The sequence below is a fragment of the Columba livia genome, chromosome 1 (genome assembly GCF_036013475.1).
Source record: "Columba livia isolate bColLiv1 breed racing homer chromosome 1, bColLiv1.pat.W.v2, whole genome shotgun sequence".
Lineage (NCBI taxonomy): Eukaryota > Metazoa > Chordata > Aves > Columbiformes > Columbidae > Columba > Columba livia.
The window spans coordinates 44,080,005-44,106,760 of record NC_088602.1 but is presented as its reverse complement, the minus strand read 5'-3'; the positions used below and the strand labels follow the sequence as shown (position 1 = coordinate 44,106,760).

General features: G+C 35.9%; 1 protein-coding gene across 5 annotated transcripts in view; it reads right to left on the bottom strand.

The window, feature by feature from the left end:
• Positions 1-26,756, bottom strand: part of PIBF1 (progesterone immunomodulatory binding factor 1) — a 117,197-nt gene that overhangs the window by 36,759 nt on the left and 53,682 nt on the right. For all 5 annotated transcript variants that reach the window (XR_010471048.1, XM_065055453.1, XM_065055443.1 and 2 more), the window contains exons 11-14: positions 10,925-11,090; positions 8,100-8,250; positions 4,466-4,556; positions 1,118-1,220 (exon numbers count right to left, since the gene is read on the bottom strand). Coding sequence is in view for 4 of the 5 variants with exons in the window: in XM_065055453.1 (XP_064911525.1) it covers positions 1,118-1,220; positions 4,466-4,556; positions 8,100-8,250; positions 10,925-11,090 (511 nt within the window). In the remaining variant the exon portion in view is untranslated. The remainder of the gene's footprint in view (positions 1-1,117; positions 1,221-4,465; positions 4,557-8,099; positions 8,251-10,924; positions 11,091-26,756) is intronic.

Genomic DNA, 26,756 nt, shown 5'->3' with positions numbered 1-26,756 from the left:
AAATGTATTGAAGTGGAAATCAGACAGATTTAAGTAGGAAATATAGCATAGATTTTAACTATACTGAAAGAACAGTGATAGAGAAAATGACCAATGATAACACTATATTCACAAATCTCTTGAAAGATATGTTAGTCAAATACAAATTACTAGGATATATCTAAGAAGAATTCATAATAAATTATAGCAATGGTTAAAAAAAGCTTTACAAAAACTTCACTGTTCATGTATCTTCCAGTGAAATAATATATACAAAATAATATAAAATACATAAAATTAATGTAATTTTAAAATATATAGAAAATGCAAGTATTTGCATTGTGAAGTACCTTGGTGTAGTTATACTAAATTATAATTGCCATGGTTTTAAAAAAATCAAACTGTTAACCACATTCCTGAACCAATCAGCCTAGAAATTCTATATGGAGACAACATCTAATAGCAAATTCAGAAGTTCTTTGGTTCCTAAGAAAAACTTAGAAAACAATCTTAAAAATATTTCCAAAAATTAGTTCGCCCTAATTCTGGGAGATTTCAAGCTGAGTTCTGTTTAGTGTTTGTTCTCTGTGTCAATGTAATAAGTCATTTCAAGTATTATATACAGAATTTTAAAATATCATGAAACTAAACTAATTGTAACAAAGTAAAAAAAAAAAAAAATGTTCAAAAAAGCAGCTTATGTTAAACATTCCCTAGATTTGTATATTCAAAAGACTCAAGAACTGAACAATGTGGAAAAGGACTTAAAGAAATATCTTCAAAAGTGATTTAAGAGAAGAGCTGTGTAAAAAGTAATGAGGTATTCATTGAACAATTAAGTATCAAACAGAACAAACTAGTTTGGCTAGCTGGTCTCCTCTTCAGAAATCAGAACACTGTCTGTCTGGTTTACATTCTTGTTTAGCCTGTAAAGTAATCCCTCTTTTGATCTTCATTTCAAAATACAATATAAACTTCTTTGAAAAAGTTTAACATAGAGTTTTGGCTAATTATGAGGCCATTTTTTGACATCAAATAGATAATAAACACTCTTTAGAAAATATTTCATTTTATGAACAGCTGTTCTGCAATGTTTATAGTCTCTACAGATTTGATTTTTTATGTAGCAGTAATTTACCTCTTGTGAAATCTGTGTTACTTGTTCCTTCTGATGTTCCAGATCTTTTACAAGCAACGAGTTTTGCTTTTCTAGCTGCAGTAACCTCCTTGCCAAGTGAACACTGTTCCAGTAAAAAGAAAGATCAAGTTGAGTTTTTTCCAAAATATGCAAAAGAAATTCTCACATTTATACTTAAGAACTTGATCGCCTTAATTTTTCACCAATGCTTAAATACTAGTATCTAAATCACATGGTGAAACGTGCAGAATGGTCAGTTAGAAGAACAATGAAAATATTACAAAATTTAGCAGCACTGAAATAGCATTCGCACAGTTATGCCATTGTAATATTTTACAAAGTAATTACCTACAGAATTCTTACAATACTACACAATTGCAGTAATCATGCCAAAATGTTTAATTATGAATATTTACTTTTTAGCAATTTTAGGTAATACTGTAAATGGCTTCCCTTCGCGTAATTTTTAAAAAATGCATAATAATTTATATTTTGTAGTAGAACACTGAAAAATGTGGTATTTTATCATTTTCAAAACAGAGGCACCATTGTTTTGTCTGACAATTAATATGCTAAATAATTAATGTTCTTGTCACTCAAAAATAACCAAACCAACTCTTCAGCAGATCCATAAATTAACTTAGAAGAGAAAAGATTACTGAGTTACTTAAACACCCCAGTTAAAAAATTAGATCCTCAAGCTCTTGCATGTTTCTTGTTCCAAGTCAAAAGAGTTCATCATCAATTCAGCAGCGTAGTTCGAAAGGCAGCAATGCAACGATTCAGTACTTAATTGCAGAGCCTAATTCCAGACATCTAACCTGGTCTTTCAGGCTGTTCTTAATCACCTCATCCTATTCCATACAGTCTGTAGAGCCTGACTATATTCCACCACAATGGACTCCAGGATGGTGAACTGAAATGTACTCCAAACTCCATTGACGGTATTGATTAGAACTAAATTGGTTATAATGGGACATTAGACGTCAAGTCTCTGTAAGTCTCCAAATAACGGTCAGCAAAGCGTTATCCAGTTCTTCTAAGCTCAGAAAGTATCTTTCAAGCACATCTGAAATCCTGGTTTATTAATTTTCAGATTCACCATTCAAAGGTGACTTAGCAGAATTATTTTATATGTAAGTAATAACTGACCCTAATAAGGTGGGGGAAAAGAAGGATCTAAGCTGAAACTGAGAGAAGTTCCCAAACTATTGACAGAGGAGGAAGGAACTGAAGTTTTAGGAAATGATGCCTCCTGAAACAGACATACAAGAGTATTTCTGATCCCCGCCTCCTTTTTTTATCTTGAATTTTATGCAATATAAAAAGAAATCTTACAAGTAAACAATCCAAAGAGGCTAAAAAACATGGAAGAGCAAACTAAGCCATGCCCAAGTTAGGTACCACATAAAATCTTTATGATATTTGTCAGCAATACGTGAATCAGTGCACAACAGGTCTCATCTGACTGACAATCATATCAACAACACTTTCTTGAAAAACAAATACAAAGGACAGAAGAAGTAATATGTGGCCCACAAATCTTTGTTGCAGACCATCATTTGCCTGTAATTCTCATTAGGAACTTTTGATGTTAAAAAATCTTTGTCATGGAGAAGGTGGAGGCTAAGAGGACAAAACCAATTAAACTAACAGCTATCTGTGACAAAAAATTGACTTCCAGCTCCTGAATAATAGAAATGTACACTGTGAAGCTATGGTTACATGTTTAGATGTGTTTTTCTACTCTTTTTGTGTGTCCACCAATGATGGTGGAGGTTCTCATTTTTGTAGAAGAGAGCATGGTCACAATCTAGCAATAACACAAACTATGCAGTTGACTTTCCTGCATTTGAGAAGATTGTAGGCACACTCGAAATGCAAGGAATGAGTCTGATTCTGGGAGAACCACCTTCTTAATTGTGGTGTCTCTCCTCTGCCAAAAAAAAAATCGCATTGCTCTGACCCGATATTGTGAAGGACGTAGAATCTCTATCCATATTTAAAATCAAAACTTAGCTGTACAAGCTGTAGAACAACTGGATTTGCTGTCAGCAGGGTGTTGGACCCTGCTGACCTCCAATTGTTCCTTCCAACCTAAATCATCCCACTGCTCCTTTATAAAAATCTGAGGTTATGTTTTCTTTTAATACTACGTATACCCATTTCAAACAACAGCAAAATAAGTTTTGCTGTGGTAGAAGTTTAAAAATAGTATAAATAAATCTTCATTCCCTATACTTCACAGAGGGTTGTAGCTTTTATGCTCACAATGAGCCATTCAAATGTCACTATTATTTCTTAAAGAAAGTGTGCAATATAAATCTATTATTTAAAAGTTACTGTGATCTAGAAGTAAGTTATTAAGCCTACACATAATTTTTATCTATTGATCAAACAGTACCAGAGCAAACTGAAGAAATATAACTGGAATCAAATGCTGTATTTACAAAGATGAAATAGTGATGCTTGAAACCTTGGCCTTCTTAATTTCCTGACAGATGCGTTATTGTTACAATTACATACAATCATTTTTAGGGTATTAAAAACTTATTTTGTATTATATAAATGTAAACAATATAACTAGTCTGTTTTTACAGATGTTTAGTTTTATACAATTCAAATTAATCTTTCTGAAAGACAAGGACCTAGAAAAATATGTATATGCTCATTTACATGCATCAATCACACCAACAGGTCACAGAATCACAGAATGTTAGGGATTGGAAGGGACCTCAAAAGATCATCTAGTCCAATCCCCCTGCCAGAGCAGGAACACCTAGATGAGGTTACACAGGAATGTGTCCAGGTGGGTTTTGAATGTCTCCAGAGTAGGAGACTCCACAACCCCCCTGGGCAGCCTGTTCCAGTGCTCTGTCAGCCTCACTGAGAAGAAGTTTCTTCTCAAATTTAAGTGGAACCTTTTGTGTTCCAGTTTGAACCCATTGCCCCTTGTCCTATCGCTGATTGTCACCGAGAAGAGCCTGGCTCCATCCTCGTGACACTCACCCTTTATATATCTGTAAACATTAATGAGGTCACCCCTCAGTGTCCTCCAAGCTAAACAGACCCAGCTCCCTCAGCCTTTCCTCATAAGGGAGATGCTCCACTCCATTAATCATCTTTGTTGCCCTGCGCTGGACTCTCTCCAGCAGTTCCTTGTCCTTCTTGAACTGAGGGGCCCAGAACTGGACACAATATCCCAGAGGTCCTAGTCTTCATTCCGTTCCTGTATACTTAAGTAATTAAAAAAATTCTTAATGTTAATCAAACTGGCTGGATTCTAAGACAAAATATAATGCACGTATCTTTATTTCGAACAAGTAAATTCAGGAGGCACTTTTTTACCTTTGCTTTAGTCGCCTTTTAGCTGTTGTAGGAACATTAGCACCATACCCATATGAGAAGAGAACCCTTTCAGCTTCAACTTCATTTTCCACTGCAAAAAATTCCAGAAAAGTACTGCTGAAGAACATAGTTACAGTGAAAGAACTTACAAACTTCTAAGAAATTCTATTTATAATTATGCACCAATGTTTTTCTACAAGATGAATTTTCAGTTGGTACAGCATTCTGGACTTCAGTAGAACAATTTTGTTCAGAATTAGCATTAATATAGTGCCATACATTAATTTCTCACAACACTGGCAGGCTTTTCACTTTTTATTTTTCTGATTAACATTACGGAATATGAAAGTAGAGGAAGAGAGTTTGGTGTCCTTGAATATTCATATTATCGGTATAGTCACAAAATACATGTTAATAGTGTAAGTTTAATTCAGTAGTACAGGGTTAGGTTGCTTAGGGTTTTTTTCCTAAAGAATTCATTTTCTGTGCATATATGAGACGAAGATAAAATTAGGGAGTGCTTAAGCCAACTGGACATAAACAAGTCCATGGGACCAGAAGGGACACATCTGAGGTTGCTGAGGGAGATGACATGACTGTGAGGCTGCTCACTGTCTGTGAAAGACTGTGGTGATGAGAAATTTCAGATAATGTGAGGAAAACAAATGCCACGCTCAGCCTCAGAGAAGGGTAAGGAGGAGATTCCAGAGAATGACAAACCAGTCAGCCTCACATCAGTCTCTGGGAAAGTTATAAAGCAAATCCCCCTCAAAGCTACTCCCAAGCATGGACAAAGAGGTGGTTGAGAACATCTAGCAAAAACAATTGATGGTTGACTAACTTGGCAACCTTCTGAGGTGCAGTGACTGGTGGTGTTGGTAAGAAGCAGCAGTGGAAGTTGGACACCTCAACCAGTGTAAAGACAAAGACTTTGACAGAACCTCTCATAGTATCCTCAAAGCCAAACTGGCAAGATATAGAATTCACAAATGGACAGTGGTTGCATGGAAAATTAGATGGACCCTTGGGCTCAATGAGTGGTCATCAGTCATACAAAGTGCGATGGATAGTCATTTACTATTGGCATGTCTGAGGAGTGAATACTTTTCAACATCTTTACTAACAATGCAGTTGATGGGATATTGTGCACCACCAGCAAATTTCAGGAAGACAGCAACCAGATTGGGATGGGAAGGCAGCACAGGAGACTGGGGGCAGGGCTGCTATTTCGAGGGACATCAACAGGCTGGAAAAATGGGTTGACAAGAGCCTCAAACTTTAGCAAAGCAAATGCAGAGTCCTGCATCTGTTGAAGATTATCAAGCCGAAGTAATGTCTGTGTCAGTGTGTGCTTCGTGTCTTCTTTTATGACTTTCCAGGCCCTTCACCTGACTTCGTGGCATAAAATATACATTTTGCAAGTTAATGGACACTTATTAATGACAATTTTTTACACTACTAAGCAAAAAAGTACCACTGTGAGGACACAGACAGGTTCATCCTTTTTCTTAAAAAGATACTAACCAATGGAAGCAAGAAAATCAGACAACTAGCCTACAACAAAAATATCCCAAAGTGAAAATTTTACTCTGAAAAGGAAGAATAGACAAATAGCCAAGAAGGTTTACTATTGTTATTCATGTGGAAACCAGTCAGATGCTGTAAGGAGTGGCTACATAAATTCTTGATAGTTTCCTGAATATGCTGTTGTTTCAATATTAATGAAGTGAGGCATAATGATGAGGGAATAACAGTCACAATTCAGTGATTTCTTCCACATGCACATTCTCCAAAGGAAAAATTAAAAAGCTCATAAGAATATATGACAAAAGCCACCTCACATGTGCAAATACACAGTTTATTAAAAAATCCAGACTACCCAAGCCCCACCAGCACCTCCAGATATTGTAAAAAAGCAGAGGCTTTATAACTCAATGAGAAGGAAAAAATATTCCATAGTATTGAAATGTAAAGAAGTGACCACAGGACTGAAGAGTAAAATCTCATTGCCATCAAAGTCCATAGAAAATTCTAATTGTCTTCCACACAATGCTTCAGCCGAAACGATAATTTATGAAAGATAGACTGGAGTATTTCCAGAACACATTAAATTTGAAAAACAATCATATGTCTTTTAACTATTCTTTTACCTTTAGCTATTTATGACACTTAATAATAGTAAGAAAAATCAAAGTTATTAAATAAAAAGTATATTAAAATAATATTGAACTCTAACTCCCTTTTTTCTCCAACAAAATCAGAAAATGAAGTAATTATATTTTAACAGAACAGGCCATTTGGAAAAATTTTTTAAGTCATATTCCGTAGCACAGAATATAAATTGTAATTGGCATAAATACTTAAGATGAAGTTAAGAAATATTTAGTTCCGTAAAAAACTTTACTGCCATCACAAGATAGATGAGAAAATCTAAATCAGTGTAAACAAAACCCAGCATTCTGAACTCTTTCTTCTCCTTTGAAAAAATAGAAGGTAAGGTCCAAAAATTCTGTATTAATACATAATTACTCCTTAGGCAAGTTTCTGTATATACACTTCAAAAAACATGTAACCGACTAAAACATAAGCATGTATTTAGCAAACACGCTTATGGTCAGACTGGAACCTTTGGGTAGTCATGTCATTCTAACAAGTACAAGCTGCAGTGTATAAAATTAATGAAGTATGTACAATCTAATTTCTAAAGTTATACCCACATCACTGCATCCTAGTAATACATCCTTTGCTCTACACTACTGTTTATATACAAAACTTATGCAACGATATGCTACCTGGAAAACATTATTTATAAATTGTGATTATTTTGTGGAGGAGCAAAGAAAGAAAGAAGGACAAGATGATATACGAATTAGTTTGAAATCTTATAACGTCCTTACTCTGTTTACACACAGGCTAAAAGACTTGAAGATTAGAGTCTTAGTTTCAAATTAGAAATGACTTGCTTTGTGGATTCATTTAGGCTGAGAATCAAATCAATAGAGATTTCACAGAAATTTTGCTGTGTTTGAGAACAGATATTGTTGTTTTTGTCAACCAGAGTCAAAACTTTTCAACAATAATCAGGCTTGAATTTAATCCAGGTTTTAGTTCTTGGAACAGAGAGATCTCCAATAAGCAACTGCTTAATGTCTAATTAATATTAATTTAACACAAGAAAAAGGTTTTTTTACCCAGTACATTAAAAAATTCACATTAATCACTTTACTGTATTATGAAACATAATTGTCTGTCAACAAAGAGGGTTTCTCGATATTCAAAATATACTTAAATAACAGGAGAATCCTAAAAAAACATATCTAATGATAATGGGTAATGAATCTAATGATAATTCCTTAATGAATAAGGAAAAGATAAATCAGTGAAAAGGAAACATTGAGATGATTTTTAATATCCCAATGTCTAAGTTCATGTTTATTTGATGCATATTTACAAATACATTTAGAAACTGATCATTAATATTTTCTGTCAAAATTATTACTGGATCTTAACTATCAGGCATAAGGAGGGAGAATGACAGGCACTGTAATATGTTCCAAGTGCCATGAGAATCAAGACACCTTGTCATAACGCCAGAAACACCTAGAGATACGATATAATTTGTGACAGAACTTACTTTCTGCTGTCTGCAATATTATCTCATCAAGCTCTTTTTCAAGTTTTTCATAAGTATCTAGCCTTGCTTGAATCTCAGAATTCTGTGTTTGAAGTTCAATAATGCGTGTTTCACTAGAAGACTGAAGACTATAAAATTCCTTAGTAAGCACCTGTAAGAATGAATAATGGAAAGATCAGGAACTCAGCATTACAGCTACTTATGAAAGATGCAAAATATAATACATGTAAAACACGTTGTGGTATGATACTAAATATTGGATGTAACTTCTGCACAGGAAAGGTTAAAATACTCTAAAAAGTCGTTATTTTTTCAACTATGTTATCTTGCACAGATTACACTCTCAGGTCACATCGCTTATGCCTACCTCGCAAGGCCTTAGTAATTCTAAGAATATATCTCTGAAAAAGCCACAAAAATTTTAAAGGTTAGGAAAAGCAAGGTAACAGATAAACCTAATATACAACAGTCGAAACAGTGTAAATGCATTTATTTTCATTGCCTTAGCTGGATTCAGATTTTGGTTATCAATTTAAAAAAAGAAAGTTCCTTCACAAGATGGTAAATCCTCTGATATCAAAGTTTGGTATTTAAGATACAGCAGATTTTTATTATTTACTAATTACTGAAAAGTAACATGCCATTAACATTCAGGACTAATGTAAATACTTAATCCACTAAGCTCAAACAAAAGAATACATATTCAAAAGTTATGAAGGTCTGTATAAGAACTAAAGCTTGATATAATGCTTGAAAACAGAAAACAACACTGACAATATAAATATTATAAAACCAACTGGAATAAGAAAGTCCTTGGTAAGTAGTAACCTACATGTTTCACAGAAAAAAACACACACACACACCCCAAAAGAGGTAAAGTAATAACCAAGTAGTACAGCAGCAAAATTTAATACTAACTTCCCAAATAAAAAACTCAAATATTCAAGATGATAACTGAATATAGAACTTGAGATACAGAAATATATGTATAGTGTATACAGCAGTAAACTAGATTCACTGTCAAAAACACTAAAGAATGCATGAAGGTTAAAGAAACAAGCCAATTGAACATAAAGAAAGTGGTCTAGTGTCACAGAACAATAAATGTATAGGTTAAAATTTGGCAATGTATAAACCATCTGTTTCCTAGCTTTAGCATGCATAAGAAGAGAAACTATTCTATGCTAAAATCCAAATAAAAACAAGAGTTGGTTCACAAAGCAGTTGTAGCTGAGCCACAAGATACTAGTGACTATGCTATTAATTAAGATCAATATCCTATAAGAAGGGTGAGAAAAAACCCCTTAAGACCTCAATGCTATATATAAGAAAGTAAGTTTAAAAATATGAGAATTCAGTCAAAAGGAACAAAAGTAAGAAATTCAGACATCAAATACTTAAATTCTGCAAGAGCATTTCTTAATGAAAAAGGACTGGTTTCAAAGCCTCTAAGAGAAAAGGAAGTGCCAAAATTCTTAGTAGAACTGAATGCCAAATATTCAAGATGTTATTCAGATCAAATAAATATCCACAAAGAAAATGGAAAAATAACTCAAATTTAACTATCATCTTCTCGAAGTTTAGACATGTCTGTGTCAATTAATAATCTGTTCGGCAACCTCAAAGGCCAGCAAAACTGTCACTCTCAGTGCTCGTGACAACAACCAACCTCATCAGCCAGGACCTGAATGTCCCAATACAAGACAAAACCAAGAAATTACATTTTATCTAAAACTCTCTAATTCTGTTTTTACTCTATAGTTCTTTTTCATAATCACCCTAGGCAGGTTCAGGACTAGAATTGTGGAGACTTGAAGAGCAGCATCCTTCCCCAAAAAATGAAGGCTGCCATAGCTGGCACTTGGAAAAAAGTGTTTTATTCTGTCCTGTCCAGTTTGTATCCTGACATTCGTTTTAGACATATACTGCCAATCTCATTTAAATCTTACAAATTGGACTCAGTAATGATTTTGGTACTAACTTCGCACAGGTGAAGAAATTTTGTTTGAAAGTAAGTTTGTTCTGCTGAGTATTGGAAGAAGGGAAGTTAAACCCAGAAGAAAAAAGGGTGGGGAAGGATGTTTTAGTATTTGTCTTCGTTTCTCACCATCCAAATCTATTTCCATTGGTAATAAGTGAAACTAATTTTCCCCAGGTCAAGTCTATTTTGACCATGATGGTAACTGGCAAGTGATCTCCTTATCTTTATATCAACGCATGAGCTTTTTCAGCTTATTTACCACCCCTGGTCCTCTTGAGGATGGGGAATGAGAGAGTGGTGGGTGTCTGGTAGCTGGCCAAGATCAACCCACTACAACAAAATTAGTAACATTAGGTCTTTTCAATGCTGTATACACCATGCTCCCCTTGACTTCTTTAGCTGTAAAAATTTATCCCAAAATTTCATATCAATAAAAACTATTTTTATTACTTAAAAATACTATTACAAATCACAGTTTTAATGATGTTTAATTCACCATAGCTGTTCTGGTGTAACTGTCGTCTCTGCCTACAACAATCACATAGACTGACATAAGCGGTTTTATGATACAAGCGTATATACACCTCACATAAATGAGGTACCATCTTCAACATCTCTCCGTGAGAGATTGTTTTGCCTTCTTCCTCTCCCCTAAGTCTTGTTTTTGATTGAACTGATCAAACTTAATAAGCTTTGTCATTAGATTTTGCTTCAGCAGAATTGGGTGGAGATACTAATTCAGCCATGTATGTTCTTTGCTATTTTTTCTCCAAGCTTTTCCATTTACATTTTAATTGAAAACCACTACGTAATGCCCCATTAAGCGTCTCTTTATATAACATACCTCCAGCTTTCTCTGATATTTCTCACATTCCATTTGGCACTGTGAAAGATTCTTAGCTGTTTCTTGTTGCATGAGTTGAATGTGTTCACTTTCAAAGGACTTTAACTTACTTTGGTGAAGAAGTTCAGCTACTTTGCTTTCTGTGCCAAGTTGCATTTGTCTATACCTCAAAGTAAAAAAGAAAAAAAAAGTGTTGATGATTAAAAAATAAACAAACTTACAACCCATGCTAGTTCTTTTAATTACAGGTATAAATTTCAGAAATTATTACAGTATTCCTAAGAGTTTAATAAGTATTAGTTTGGTTGTCTACGTAACAATTGTAACCTGCATTTGAAATTTCATTAGGAAAATTCAATACTATAATGACAACAAAACATGGAACACTTAGTCCATGGCTTTTCAGAGTATGTAGCTAATGCATAATCAAATCACAATGATCTTACAATATACATTATTTAAAAAAAATCTTAGATCAATATGAATCTCTTTCTCAGTCCACAATGTGTATACTGAAGTCTTTTCATGGGAGAGATACTAAGGAGATGTTGTCTTCTGTCTTCACCACCATGGGTTACACAAGATAGGGAGAAGTGGTATTAGACGTCAGTGATACCAACGGCGCATTCCTTGGGATATTCCTTTGGGATATCGTGGCTATCAGCTACAGTGCTTTTTCCCATACCCAAAGACGTGAAGGAATATGAGACCACAACGGTGTATTAATTTCCACATTTGGAACCACGGGTCCTTCTCAAAAAGCAGAAATGAAGTATATTTTTGAGAATATCACTGTAAGGTAATTATAGGTGACAGATAAAAAACATTCCACTTAGAAGTGGACTTCACTCATTTTAGTTATATAGGCAACCTCAAAAAAGAGGGGTAAAAAAATTTGCTGATAGAATACTAAAATACTGGACTGTAGAAAATGAGTGTGATATGAAGAACAGTAGAAATCCTTATGAATATCAGCATTAAATAACATCGGAAATTCAAAGGAGATACATGCAATGTAAATCCCAGGTTGTAAAAATGATCCTAATCACACGCATAAAATGATCAACTCCTAGCTGACTATTATGATTCATGAGTGGTATCTTTGGGTTATACCAGATAAATCCATGAAAACTTTAGCTCAGTTTTAAATAAAGCTCAAAAACAATATTTTGGGAATTACTGTGAAAGCAATAGAGAAAATAACATAAATCGCCGTGTCATTTTACGGTTGCACGCTGTTGCCTGCATACTGAATGTTGACTACTGTTCTAGTTCCTGACCTCACCAGGAATATAATAGAATGGGTAAAGCATCAGGGAAGGGTTATAAGGGTGACCCTTGACAAATGGCCACATCATGCACTTACACAGTTACATTGGGTGGAAGAAATTACTTAAGCAAACAAAATCTCTACAGCTTGGAAAAGAGATGGCGTTTAGAAAAATGGAGAAATAAAAGAAGCCTGTAACATCTTGAGTGGCATGGAAAATGAGAATAGGAATCAATTATTCACTGTATTTTCCGTTAGATAAATGAGAAGGCATCTAATAAAGCTAGCAGATGCAGAAGAAAAACAAATAGAAGTTGTTCTTCACACATGAAAGCTGTGAAATTCCTTACCATAAGATGTTGTGGATGCTAAAAATTAACACTTACTCAAGCGGATACTGAATAAACTCAGCAGAGAAATCCTTTGACAGCTATTAAATGCAGGATTGTATTTCTCACACAGAAGTCACTTATCAACAAATTGTTCGAATGCCAGACAAAACCTTTTCACTAACCCAGCATGGCTGTTATGTTAGCTGTCATTTGTCAAATAGCAGTTGCAACACAATTCCATCCTGTTTAGCACCTGATCTTTAGGTGGGATTGAGACCTTTTAACAAAAACAAGGGGATTACTTCAAATATTTTCCCTGAGGATTTCAGATGTAGGAATGTTTCTAAGGCACAAAGAGGAAGCAATTTTCACTGGAATTAACCTGAACAGAACAAACAGGTGTCACTATGATGCCCTTTATAAGCACTCTGTAGACATCCGTGTATGAGTAAACAGTCCAATGCATGAATGAGATTGTTCCCACACAGGCTGTGTAAGCAGAGATTGAAAATTCTGCCTACTGAGCTCATGAAAAGGTCGCTCTTTAAAAAAAAATATATTTTTCAATAGTATGGCCTTTGTTCTCAAACAGTTATTGCACTCAAACTGCTAAATGCCAATTATCTATCTGGTTATCAACTACTGCTGTTAATTTTGCCTGAGGATGCTTTTCAAATGCTGATACTTTAAGTGTTTCATCACCACTCCCTGACTGTAGGTTCCTGTTTTCATTTTACCACACAAAAATAGTTTCGGCACTTTTATATTCTCCACACCTCATACATGATTGGCTGCAGACATGACACTAAATCTGTTCTGCTCTACACATTGTTTACAATCTTGGGAAGACATTTTTGTTCCAAAATGAGTAATTCTTCACAAAGACACATGTCATTCAGCCAACTGATGTGCAATGCAACACACAAATTAAATTTAGCTACAAGTCATACTTATTGACTTTCAACAACAAATTAATTATCTTCTGCCTTTACATAAAATAAATGGCAATGCTTTCCTGTACACAGCTTTAGACCTTAAATTAACCTGAGGTTCAACGATCTGTTCTGTGCAGAGCCTACGCACTGGAAATATGCATAGAAATAGGCTATGCAGACTCCTCTGTACCCACTTACTATACCTCCCAGAGAACTGCATGGTTCTCTGATGATTTTGTAAGTCTACTCAATCAGCTGGGTGCTTCCAGAACATGCTTATCAACCTAACATGAACAGTAACTTCAGGGAAAAAAAAAAGGTAATTTTTATTTTGGAAATTTGAAGTAGCTTACATGTGTATGATCTGTTTTGTACTGGTTAGGTTATGAAGAGTCAGTTTTCTTTTGACCTTACTACACTGTTGAGGTCACTAGTAACTCCTCCACTGTAGCCCCATTCATTCTTTGTCATATTTGTATTTACTTGGCCAGATAGTATCTCCGGTTTCTTGGCTACTATTTCAGCACAAGTGTGCGTGCATGTGTGTACATAGTCATGTAACAACATCAAAATACATTCCTTACTTTGCCTAGATGGTTTCTAAGGGAAAACAAAAGAAAACAAAACCACTCTATGTCTTAACACTACTATTATGGAAAAAAATATAAAACAGTGGAATGCGGAGGTACAGGATTTTTCTCCATCAAGAAATTTTAGCAAACTTGATGTAGTGAAAGAGCTCACAGAAGAATGTGGGTTGTGAATGAAAGGGAAATTACAGACAGAGCTAATATAAAAGAGGAAAAAACTCACATGTAAAAATCGTCTGGAATGAGGTCTCAACTATGTTAAACCTCTGTGCCATTAGGATGACCAGTCAATAATGCCTGAAGTTTGCTAAAGCAGAGTGACACTATGGTTATCAAAAAGGTTATTTGTAGAGTAAAGTAGAAGGGAGAATATTAAGAGAAGGACTTAAACTCTGGTTTGTAAGGATGGTTTTAAGATTTTTCAGTCAGAGGAGTCTGTTTTGGCAAATGGTGGATAACAATATAATAACTTTTCAAAATCTCCATACAATGAGAGTAAACTGAAAGATTTCATGGTAGTTTGTATAGTGAAGGAAGTACAGCAGCCAACTGTTTTTTGAATGGAGGAACTACAAAACAAATCCAGCATAGCATAATCTAATATTGATATTCAAAGATTCCTGTCATCTATGTGTGTAAAGAGAGAATCACTTAACATTTCCAACTTGTTATAAGCATACCATAAGTACTGAGATAGCAACTCTACTCTGTTTTTACTTAATAGAAATAAACTCTCTTTTTAACATTGTCTATCTCATTGACAGAACCGAGATGTACAGCAATACTCCTCAAAAGTGTAACTGAACAATGAAGTACATTAGAAGACAATAAATTTGTAAAATTACACAGTCAGGAAGCAGCAAATTCTAGAATTAAGCTTGTTAATAGGAAAGAATGCCAAGCAAGAAAATACAAATAATACATCTTCCAAAGGAAGTCCTACCAAAATTATACAGAACATCAACCCTTCTTAATTTTGCAAACTTGATTATACCAACCCTAATGCTTTTTAGCATACATTTTAGACATTTTAGTTTAAAAATGGAAAAAACCCTGTAAATTGTGAAATCATCCTGACTCCACAGATGGGTCAGTTCCAGATCTAATACCTTTAGAGTAATAACAATATACTGTGCTATTTGTACAAATCTCTGCGCTCTGGTTCAGTGCCAAATTTGCAGAGAAACCTAAATTCTACAGACGTTTCCTCCCCAACCTGTCCTATTGCAAACCTCCCACTTCCAGCCCCAACATGTCCCCTAATGTTCCTGCCCTCTTCCCTCTTTGTCCCATTGCCAACCCCAGATTTCTCCTGATTTCCAATTCTATTTTCATTCTGTCTACTCAGGTCACCTGTTTTTCTTCTCACCTGTGTTCCTATACTATTCAGCTTCCATTCCTATCTTGTAGCCCTATTCTCTACCTGCTGGTTTTCTTTCTCTCTATTCCTATATCATGCCCACAGTTTGTCATTCTTTGTCAAATTCTGCCCATACTTCTTTCACCATGAGGTTTAAATCCCAGTTTAACTTCCTCATCTTTTGCAACCGAGTCTGGCTGTTAAGGTTTCCTCACTTCCAAAGAGCCCAAAGCTAAGCAAAAAAGGACGGAACAGAATTCTCCTTACTCTTCACTGTGCTACTTGGAGTTACAGAAGGAGGAACAGCAGCCTAGATGGGCCTAAATCAAATTCAGTCATGTTACAGACGGCACACACGTTTTCCATACACGCAGCAAACTGTGAGACTCCAGTTCAAACATGCACTCAAAGGATCTTGTTTTCACTGGTTCTCTTTTTTATCCTTGGTACTAAAAACTGGTTGGCTTGTTTCTGGGCAATCAAAAATTTCCCATGAATTGAGTTCACATGCTACTCACTAAGTAACTGGAAATGTAAGAACTCTGATCCTTAGTTTCAAACGCTTTCATTGCTCAGCTTCTGATGCACTGAACGTAAGTCTGATGCATCATGTATCTGGCTGGTTTCATAAAGTGAAAGTCCGTTTAATATTTACTATAAAATAGGTAAGAAAATTGTCATTCTTCATTTAAATACACATTTTTATGGAGATTGTTATACTAACTTTGTAAGTATTTTCAGTCTTTTGTACCATTTATTGCTTCACTGATGTCTATCAAATGTGCTAAATTATTTCTAATCTGGACTAAAATAACAATGCGCTTAGTAACAACCAATTTAAGTACCTCCAACAAAAGAAAAAAAAAAGCTCTCAGGATAATGATTAAACAGAAGATGGAGGATGCCATCTACAAATTGTTTAAACAATGAAAAAATTGTTTGTTGAAATAGTTTTCACTTCAAATTTGTTTTCCCCAAACAGTATGCTGAGAGTTTTTTTCAGCATGGTATTCCTGTTTTAGATTGTTATTAAAAAACTACAGAAACGTATAGCTCAAATGCTAAAGGGAAAACATGATTTAACATGCAAGTTCTTGCCAGATGTTACATTTGCTTCGTATCAAGTAATTAAACATACAGTACTTTTGCATGTGGTTTAGTAAAATCTGTTTGAGAAAGCTTAGAAGCTTTGATTAAAGCTGCTTGCTTCAAAGCAGATTTTTGTGTTTTGCAGCATTCTAAGCATTTGTTATGTCTTTGCCTCTGATCCTTATTCTGTCGAAACAACTTCCTTGGAGGTAACACTTCCAAACATCCAGATTCAGCAAGATAAACAGCTGGTTTACACTACCTGTAGTTTCAGGACACCTAAATCCAAAATGACCTATGCCAGAGGTGTCAAACTCATTTTCGCAGGGGGCCACATCAGCCTCCCGGTTGCCTTCAAAGGGCCGAATGTAATTTTAGGACTGTCACAACTCCTGCATTTATACAGTCCTAAAATTACATTCAACACTTTGAAGACAACCGTGAGGCTGATGTGGCTGCTGGTGAAAATGAGTTTGACACCCCTGACCTATGCAATAAGTGGAGTTCTTCAGTACATAGAACCCATGTATTCTTGCTACCCGAACCAGACCAATGCCCAGTGTACACTAGACTGGATGCTTGTCCCTGCAGTGTCCCATGAGAATGTGCACACTTGACATGTATTCTTGTGCCCTACACCGGAACAACAAACATGTTGGCTGTTGCACAGATCTTTTCACTAACCTGTAACGTGAATGACTTGTAAAGAGACAAGTTAAAGGTGGGGTTGTAGAATATACATATAAAAGGTACATCTTGAGGAATTACTATAAAGGTAGCTCTTTATCTTCGTGTTTATTCCACTACGACAGCCACAGTGACCTAATGATGAGTGTTCCATCTCTTTTAAGAATTAGAAAAACAAACATTATGAAAATGAGTCTGCTTTCGATGTATCTGCTAAATCATGCTGACTGGCTGGGCCTGAAATTCATCACTGTTTCCTTGTCTCTGGACTATACAATCATGCTTCCTTTATTTCACTCTTGTGAAACTTCAGATTCATTCCTGCATCGAGACCCAGCTTCAACAGTAGAGGCTGCTTCAGCCTTGCCTGGCCTGTGCTTGCGAGTTATAGTTCAGTCATGAGAATTTAATAATAAACCTTCACTAGGGAGTTTTCTCTCAGTCTTGGAGCTCCGATGGACATTCACTCAGCCCTGCACTTTCTGAAAGTGCGCCTTACTTTGGGGCTACTGGAAAAAAAGATGAGCAGCTCCTGTCATGCTTTTTTTAAAAACGAAACAGGATGTGGTTGCTCCCCTGTGTTAATTCAATGCTGCTGACGAATGCTTAGTTTGGTCAGAGTCACTTGCCTAGTCTGTTGTTACTTGGTTTAAGTAATCAGCATCTTGATTGAGTTAAGTCTTTTCTTATTCAATTCAATGAAACAAACACAAAATGTACTCAAATAATCTAACTGAACTTTTATCAGTGTAGCGACACTATGTCCTGGTTTTGCCTGGGATAGAGTTAATTTTCTTCCTAGTAGCTGGTATAGTGCTACATTTCGGATTTAGTATGATAAGAATGTTGGTAACACACTCATGTTTTGGTTGTTGCCAAGCATTGTTTACACCAAGTCCAGGACTTTTCAGTGAGGAGGCTGGAGATGTACAAGAAACTGAGAGGGGACACAGCCGGGACAGCTGACCCAAAGTTACCAAAAGGATATTGCACACCATATGACGTCCTGCTCAGTATATAAACTAGGAAAAAAGTTAGTCAGGAATCACTGCTCAGGGATGGGCTGTGCGTCAACTAGCGGGTGGTGAGCACTGCACTGTGCATCACTTGTTTTGTGTATTCTGTTATTATTATTGTTATTTTTATTTTGTCTTCCTTTGCTGTCCTATTGAACTGTCTTTATCTCAGCCCATGAGTTTTGCCTTTTTTTTCCCCAGTTCTCTGCCCCATCCCACGTGGGGGCACAGGGAGGAATGAATGAGCAGCTGCGTGGTGCTTTGTCACCAGCTGGGGTTAAACCACTACAAATTAATAACAGCATCCTTAACAAAAATAAATTATCTGAAGAAAGCAATACACAGATAATAAGGAAGAAGATCTAATTCCACCATTTCCTCCACAAAAACTGTTTTTTACAGAAATTAATAGGATGACAGAGTCACCCCAGTAATTTTGAGGAGTCTAACAGCAGTTGTTTTTCTCTCTGCCTATGCATCTTAGTCAAGATTTATATCCTTGTATTCTCTTTATGTTTCTGGGGATGAAGAATTCTAAATCTATGAAAAGCTACAAACTTGAAACATAGACATCATCAGTATACACAATTTGTCAGAGAACACCTACCAGATCAGGCATTCCAGGTGATGTAGGGCCAAAGATATCTAGTTTGTGAATCCAAAATTGAAATTATCTCCTCACAGAATCTCTTGAATAAAATGTCAAAATAGCCCCAAAGAAAGATACAAGATTCCTCTTTTTCAAACAGGAAGGCTATGAAATTAGTTTGTTGAAGCCTAGTGAAGGGATAACAAAGGAAACAAAATTATAGAATTCCCCTAAGTACAGGACAACAATCTAAAAGGGAACCACAGCCAAGCTAAAGGATGTAGACACCAGCAGCTCTACCTCAAGCCAAAATAAGTCAGAAGAAACTGAACAGTTCTATTGTTTCTGGCACAGCCTCGGCACACACACAAAGCTATCTTTTCCATCTGTGTGCACCAGCACATAAAATGGCAGAAGTCTCCAATCTTGAAAGAATGAGAAACATGCTGAATTGAGGTGGAATTCATATCTGGACAAGCATGATTAGATATCTCATTGCCTAAGCGACATCTTTGCTCAAACAGATAAATACTTTAATTTATTTTAATTCACTTTGAAGTGACAGATTTAAAAGGATCCCTTCTCTGCAATATGGTTTTGTCTACTGTACATATTTTAATCCAAGAGCATAAAACCTGAATTCTATTTATTAAAAGCTCATTATGACTTTAGTCAAATTTTTTGTGCACACTATTCTCTATTTGATTTTCTGTGGCATCCCAAAACATTAACTTTATCAAAGCAGTATTTTTATTTCAGTTTACTTCAGTCCTTACAAAAAATGACATGTTAACGAACCTGAATTTTGTGTTAAATCAACAAAAAGGGACGGAATAGTAGAGAGGCTTATTCCCCAGCAATGTATATTGATTGGTATAGAAAATAATTAATTTGAATTGTAACCATGAGAGGCTTTGATATGATATACAACAAACCTGAATAAAGAAAATGCCAGCAACTTCCTCACTATAAAACCCTAAAAAAAGAAAAACATCAACTTTTAATATTGCTCTATATTAAATTTCAAATTTGCAACATACACTTAGAATTCTCTGGCTTGATAATTTTTTCTGCTCTTCATAATTATTTTTTTAAGCTACCATACAATTTCAGTAACAAATCAACAACTTACCTCCTTAAACCAAGTATTAGCTTTTCCAATGATATTATTACTTCATGAAAATATTATTTAATAATAGTAATAACAGTACTACCTATGTTTCTGGAATGTAATTGAAAGAAAGTGCTATTGTAGCAGATGAAACAAACCTGAACAGATTTGGGGGATACAGAAAGCTACAGAAACTGTACATTATATTTTTATTATTGCACTGTGAACACTGTTCGTCATTGCTTGAGCAAACTAAGAAATTGGATTCATCAGTTACACAAAGACTCTGAGACTGTTGCTTGTATTTTCCTTGTGGATAAAACATGTAAAAATGTATCTTTAAAAACTCTCCTCTCCCACTAGTCACGGAAGTTATTTTTCATCACATATTCACTTATATTAATATAAATATTTTCAGGTCTTTCTTAAGATTCTGGGTAGGGCAATTATTTCTTGCTAGGCTAATTCAGTGTTCCGGGAGCTGTCAGAGTGCCAGAATGTGCATGCAGTTCTATTTTAATTGGCTCAAATACACTTTGATGTAGCATTACTGACCTCTCGCTTACAACTGGCCCTTAGCATATCTGCATACATTCCTTTCATGGAATGTTCTAGAGCAGGAATTTTTCAAGATCGTAGGGGAAACAAATGTAAGATCAATACTTAAAGAAACTTGACATAACTTTAACTACTGAATTTGCATGAAATTCTTGAGGTAAACAATCAATCAATATGCCCAATAACCTCTCCAGGCAATAGATTTTCTTTTTCTTTAATTAATCAATCCACATCAGCGCTCTCACCATGAAAAATAATACTGCATTCAAATATACATATGCATGTATAAGTATACACACACACAAAACAAACTCCTAAAAGATCACAAACTAAAGCTAGTAGATGTTTTGACTATTTTTTTTTTGGTAAATATCTTAAGTCACAAACTTCAAACCTCTGTAGACACTGAAAAGAAGCTATTGAAAAGTTCTGATATATACCTGTTGGTCAAATCTAAACCATAAATAAACAAGTGGAAGGGGATTCAAGGAAATAAACTCTCCAGATGTTCATGTTGACAAAGTTTGTTACCTTTTGTATTAAAGTACATGATTCACACTGTGAATACACTGATCTCTAAATTGCATATACTTTTGCCTCCAATCCTTTCCCTTTGCTACTTTTCCTACAAACCAGGTTGTATAAGCAGTTTACATCAGAAAATGAAAATTGGATTGCAAAGATATTTTTAAAAAACCACAGACACCTACAAACAGAAGAAAAATGTCTGGAATGCCATATACCTCCTTAAAACAGTCAGAAATGAACATATAGATTTTTAAGTTCTTAATTCCACATACTTAACTTGTACGTAATTAATAATATCAAAACTAAAGCTCTATAGAGTGATGATGAAAAAAGAAGCTTTTTTATCAGCAAGGAAAAAATAAGAAAAGGAAATGTCATCACTGCAGCTTCCCAGAAAAGGACATGGAGAGAAATGGGAAAGCAGGGACAAATCTTTTGAGAAAGGGCTGACTGGGAGACCACCGGACAAAGCTCCTTTGGCATCTGAAAAAGTAAAGATACACGTAACTATTGTATCAGCAGAGAGACTGCTCCCTGCCTCCATTTTCACCCCGAAAGGCTGGCAGAATAGGTCAGAAGGTTAGAGTTCAAAGTGCCATAACTTAGCAAATGATTGGTATGTCCTTTATATCACACATAACAGGTCTGATTTCCTGATAAGGAGAGTTCAAAGTACAGGCGTACCTCGATATCTGCCAAGGATGTGTTCCTAAAAGTGCTATGGTAAGCAACGATGGACAGCAAAGCAAGTTTTCCCCTAAGAATTAATGTAATGGAGCGTCTTGGTGTTTGCAGTGACTTAACAAATAAGCAGCATTTCTACACGAGAGGCCAGTATATTGCTGCATAATTTTCCATTTATTCCCCAGTATGATTACCTGTTAAAAACAAGATCTCAACAATGCAAATGCAGAACAGAACTACTGAATAGTTTGGGTTGGAAGTGATTTTAGAGGGTATGAAGCATCCTGCTCTGAGCAAGGTCAGCTCTGAAATCAGACCAGGTTGCTCAAAGCTTTAGCCACTTGGGTCTTGAAAATCCCCAAGGATGGAAACTGCCCACAGTTATACTTGGCTGTAGTAAAGAAGTTTTTCCTTATACCAAGTTGGAATCTCCTGTTTCAATGGATGTTCTGTGATCCTCCCACCATACGCTGCTGTGAAGGGCCTGGCTCCATCTTCCTGGTGACCTTGTAGGCACTGGGGGTGCTGCTGTCAGGTGCCCCAGCAGCCAGATTGAACAACACCCCCACTCAGTCTCTCCTCATGGGACAAGTGCTCCAGTCCTGGCCATTCTGGTGGCCCTCCACTAGATTCACTCCAGTTTATCATTATGTTACTTGTATAGGATGTCCCCAAACTGGTCATCCCTTGACATCTTCACTATTCTGCAAATACAGCCCAGGATGCTGCCTGGGTACCCTGCTGGCTAATACTGAGCTTGGTGTTTAGAAAAAAACATTTGTTCCCTTTGAAGACAAGAAGGATGATGTTTAGGCAAACACAAGATAATTTGCATCTCCTTATTGGCATTTGAATGCTACATAAAATCTATTAAAATATTAAAAACCATGTATTGAAGACTACTATAACTGTACTTCCAGCAGACATTTTAAAAATACATGGATTTTCATCTCTCTTTTAGAACTTAAAGGAACTTCCACTAAGCCTCCTGCAGGGCACCAGGCATGCTTCAGTGCAACTGGCAGCTCAGGGAAGTTTTTCTTAGAAGAGCAAAGGATGGAAAGACACGATAACAATAACAGCTAGCAGAGATGGGTCTTACATACACAAAGAATACTAAAATGAGTGACAGACAAGCAACAGGTAGCGGAGCATTACGGGATCTGTCTTCTCTCATGTCTAAGATGTGAAATATCCTGTCCTATGCAGTGACAGTGACTAGAACCATATTACCATTAACAGGAAAACAAAGGAGACAGCGTGCAGACCTCTCTTCATTTGTATGACTTAAAAAAATAAGCTCATCAATTGCATTTCAGACTTAGAAACAACTATCAAATAATTAAATGTTGGACACTAGCTAGTTTGTTAGAAGTCTTAAGATAGGGCTGTTTAGCCTGAAAAAAAAGGAGGCTGAGGGGAGACCTTATCGCTGTCTACAGCTACTTGAAAGGAGGTTGTAGCATGGAGGGTGTTGGTCTCTTCTACCAAGTAGCAAGTGACAGGACAAGAGGAAATGGCCTCAACTGCACCAGGAGAGGTTTAGATTGGATATTAGGAAAAATTTCTTCAAGGAAAGGGTTGTCAGGCATTGGAACAGGCTGCCCAGGGCAGTGGTGGAGTCACCATCCCTGGAGGTGTTTAAAAGGCGTTTAGATGAGGTTCTTAGGGACAAGGATTAGTGTTAGCTTAGGTGATGGTTGGAATCAATGATCCTGAGGGTCTCTTCCAACCAAAATAATTCTATGATTCTATGCAGATACCTGTGTGTGTGTCATTATCCAGAAATGAAACATATATTGCTTCCAAAAACTATTTTCTTGAACTGCACAGGTCCTTCAAATCAATCAGATACTCTTTTGAAGATACTGTAAAAACAATGAACACACTTAAACAGCATCAACAGTGTAAAAGAACATGGAAGAAACTCTTACAGCCCAAAACAAAAGGAAGGAGCTACAGTACATTCTGCATACTCTTAAAAGCTTCAAGCAGAGTAATAAACGAATCCTGAACAGATATATCACCAAGCTGTTTATGACACTAATGAAACAATCTCATTTCTCTTCATTTCTAAGCAGGAAAAAAGTCCAATTAATCTAACTTTTCTATAAAGCAGCCTATCCCAGTAAATTCTTCAGTTATCAAATTATCCTACATTACCTGCAGAGGCATGTGAAAAATGAAAATACTTCAAAAATGCAGTAACTATTTTGAAAAATAATCACTTTACTCCAAGCTATCTCTACTCAAACATATTTGCTTTCACAACATACTTTTCTATATTTTATCAGTTGTCTGACAAGCTTAACAAAATTTTTATAGACAGACACAACTTTGCCATAATACAGCTCTTCTACATTTTCTACTGTTATTGATTTGAGATGAGTAGGATTATGGGAAGCCGTTAAAAAAGATAAAAACTCCAGAGTTGAAAAGAAGAGGAAGTCAGAATTCATTAATTATGGGGATACTAACATGCTTTGCAAGAAAAGTTTCAAGCATACCTTCTAAGAAGAAGCTTAGATGTGACATAACCACCACCTGATTCCTGAGAGACCACAGCAAAACACACTGAAATTTATTTTAGTGCATATAATTCTTAGACTAACCAAGTTTTCTGTTTCTCTGCTTCCTCTAATTATGTCCAGCTCTGTTCTCCCTTCCTAAGTATCTTTGTCTAAATTTTAGGTATTCTCCTCCCATTTTCTCCATTCTCTCACCATTCAAACAACTCTTTCTTCAGCTGAACTATCACACTCCCTGCAATCGCCACATCTGAGAAATAGAAGATTTCTTCTTCTTGTAGTGGACTTGAAAACGAACGTTTGTTCTTTCAGGTCTTTTCTCCTAATGGGACTTGTAGACAAGACACTCATCCTTAAATATTCCCTGTCCCAACTGAGTACCTGGAGATGATAACCTTTTCTTTCAAACTTTTAGATCATAGAATATCAAAGTAGACAACTTTTTACTGTGGAATAGAAAGAGAAAGCTCCTACTACTCCGTGCAATCAGTACTTGTATCATTTAATCCCTGTCAACATCCATTCTTTCTGCTAGGAGCCCTAGAATATGGCTCCATCTCTCATGCAATGAATGAAGCCACTGAAGATGGAATTCTAGTACTCACTGGGCAGCAGCTGGAAAGTTCCCCTCTAACATAGCTGTACTGTTAACATTAACTCCTTCGATAAAATAAAGGAACCCATTCACTGAACAGTATGTTAAAATATGGCTTCAACCCTTTGTATTCTTATGGTTTACAAGAAAGGCTTCCATTGACTGGGGACTTAGATATAGATAGAAAAAGTTCATTTCCCTTTAAAATTTGAAGAATGAACTGTTGCACTTCAGTTTGACCATGCTAGTTACCAGTTTTGTGTGAATACGTAGGTCATGACTGAAAAACAGTCTAGTTACTACTGCACTTCTGTTAACCTTGCTTTGTGTGATGTGCAATTATTTTGCCTTCTTACTAGAAGGTTTAAGTAGATGGAGGTGTTTAATATTTTTCTGCAGTATTTTAAACTCTGTTCCACTCTGAGCTCCATTCTGAACATTCCATTCTTCTACTGTTTAAGTCTGAAACAGGTTGGAACCAGACTCCAAGCTTAATCCAAAACCACTTAGTAGGCTAATAATTGCCTTAATTCAAAATGGAGTCAGGCTTTCAGAAAACAAGAAAATCTGCTTACTGTCAGCTGTTCTTGAAGAAGCAGTGTTTATAGGCACATGACACTGAAGTAGGCTTGTCTCAGCAATACTCACAGGGCACACAGTCTAATATTTTGACTGCTGTTATACAAATGGGGTGGCGTTTGGCCCATAATTTTACTTCTTCCCAATCTCAGAATTCCTGGTAATGATAAATGGACATCCAAAGGCAAGCAATAAAGAGGGTAAGCTGCAAATGTGCATATAGAAAACACATCTTAAAGAACAGTTACAGGTAAACTTGATTTCTGCTTTAGGATATCCACAATGTTAGTGACTCCAGGCTGTATTCCCCACAAAACCGCCTTGAGTATGGGTAGGGAATCTTCAATAAGAACTACAGAATAATCATCCTGAAAGCAACATAAAGCCTAAGGGTTTCAGGAGTTAAAACATGACAGTGCAGATCTCAGGGGTGAACTTGTACTGTGAACCATCATTGTGACACAGCCTCTTCTAGATTACGATTACAAATAGTAGAGCTTTTTCATCCAGTGATAAAACACTGAGACATCAAGGCTCCCTAGGATCACTCTGCCACACACAATTAAGTATTTAAAAGTTTTGAGTCTATTAACATCAAATAAAGGCATGTCAGATAAACAAGTGGCATAGAACTTCACAGAAGAGGGAAAGGAATTCTTCTTGTTGCCTGCAGAACTAAAGGGCCAAACATATCAAATGACAGTATGTAATGAAGCACTAGTCACATTACCTCAAAAAAGGTAAGCGACCTAGACATAAAGTAAGTCAAGAATCTGGCTGACTCAGCTATACACACATTAATACTTCTCATATCAGGCTACCCAATGTCTGCAATGAGTAGGAAATCTCTACTTCTGACAATCTAGCAGTACTCCTGATAGGGGAGGGATCTGAGGCTTAAATGACAAATCTCACCCAATTTCAAAGCAAAATTTTCAAGAATACTAGCAGTCTGCTCAAGCTCTGTGCAGAAAGTCTTATTATAAGAATTTTATTAGTTATATTTCCATTAGCAGAATCCCCACTGTTACAGGGTGTTGTGGATTTACAGTACAGATGATTCTGGTAAGTAAAAGCAACATAGGAAAAACACTCAGCAGCTTTCCCAGTTAGGAAATAAAAACAGACAAACAAACAGCTTCTCAAATTAATTCCTGACTCATCCAAATTTGAAAAGAAAGATTTATACCCTACTGGTATCTAAAGTAAGATGACCCATCTTGTGTTATCTACAAGCTCTTTGAAAATAGCTCTTAAACCATCACTCCCCACTTTAATTATCTTTCAACTGTGAACAAGAAATCCTATTTGCTAATGTGTTCAACACTCCCGTCAGTTGATGAACCAATTCCATTTGATCAGTGAGATCTCATTTTGCCTT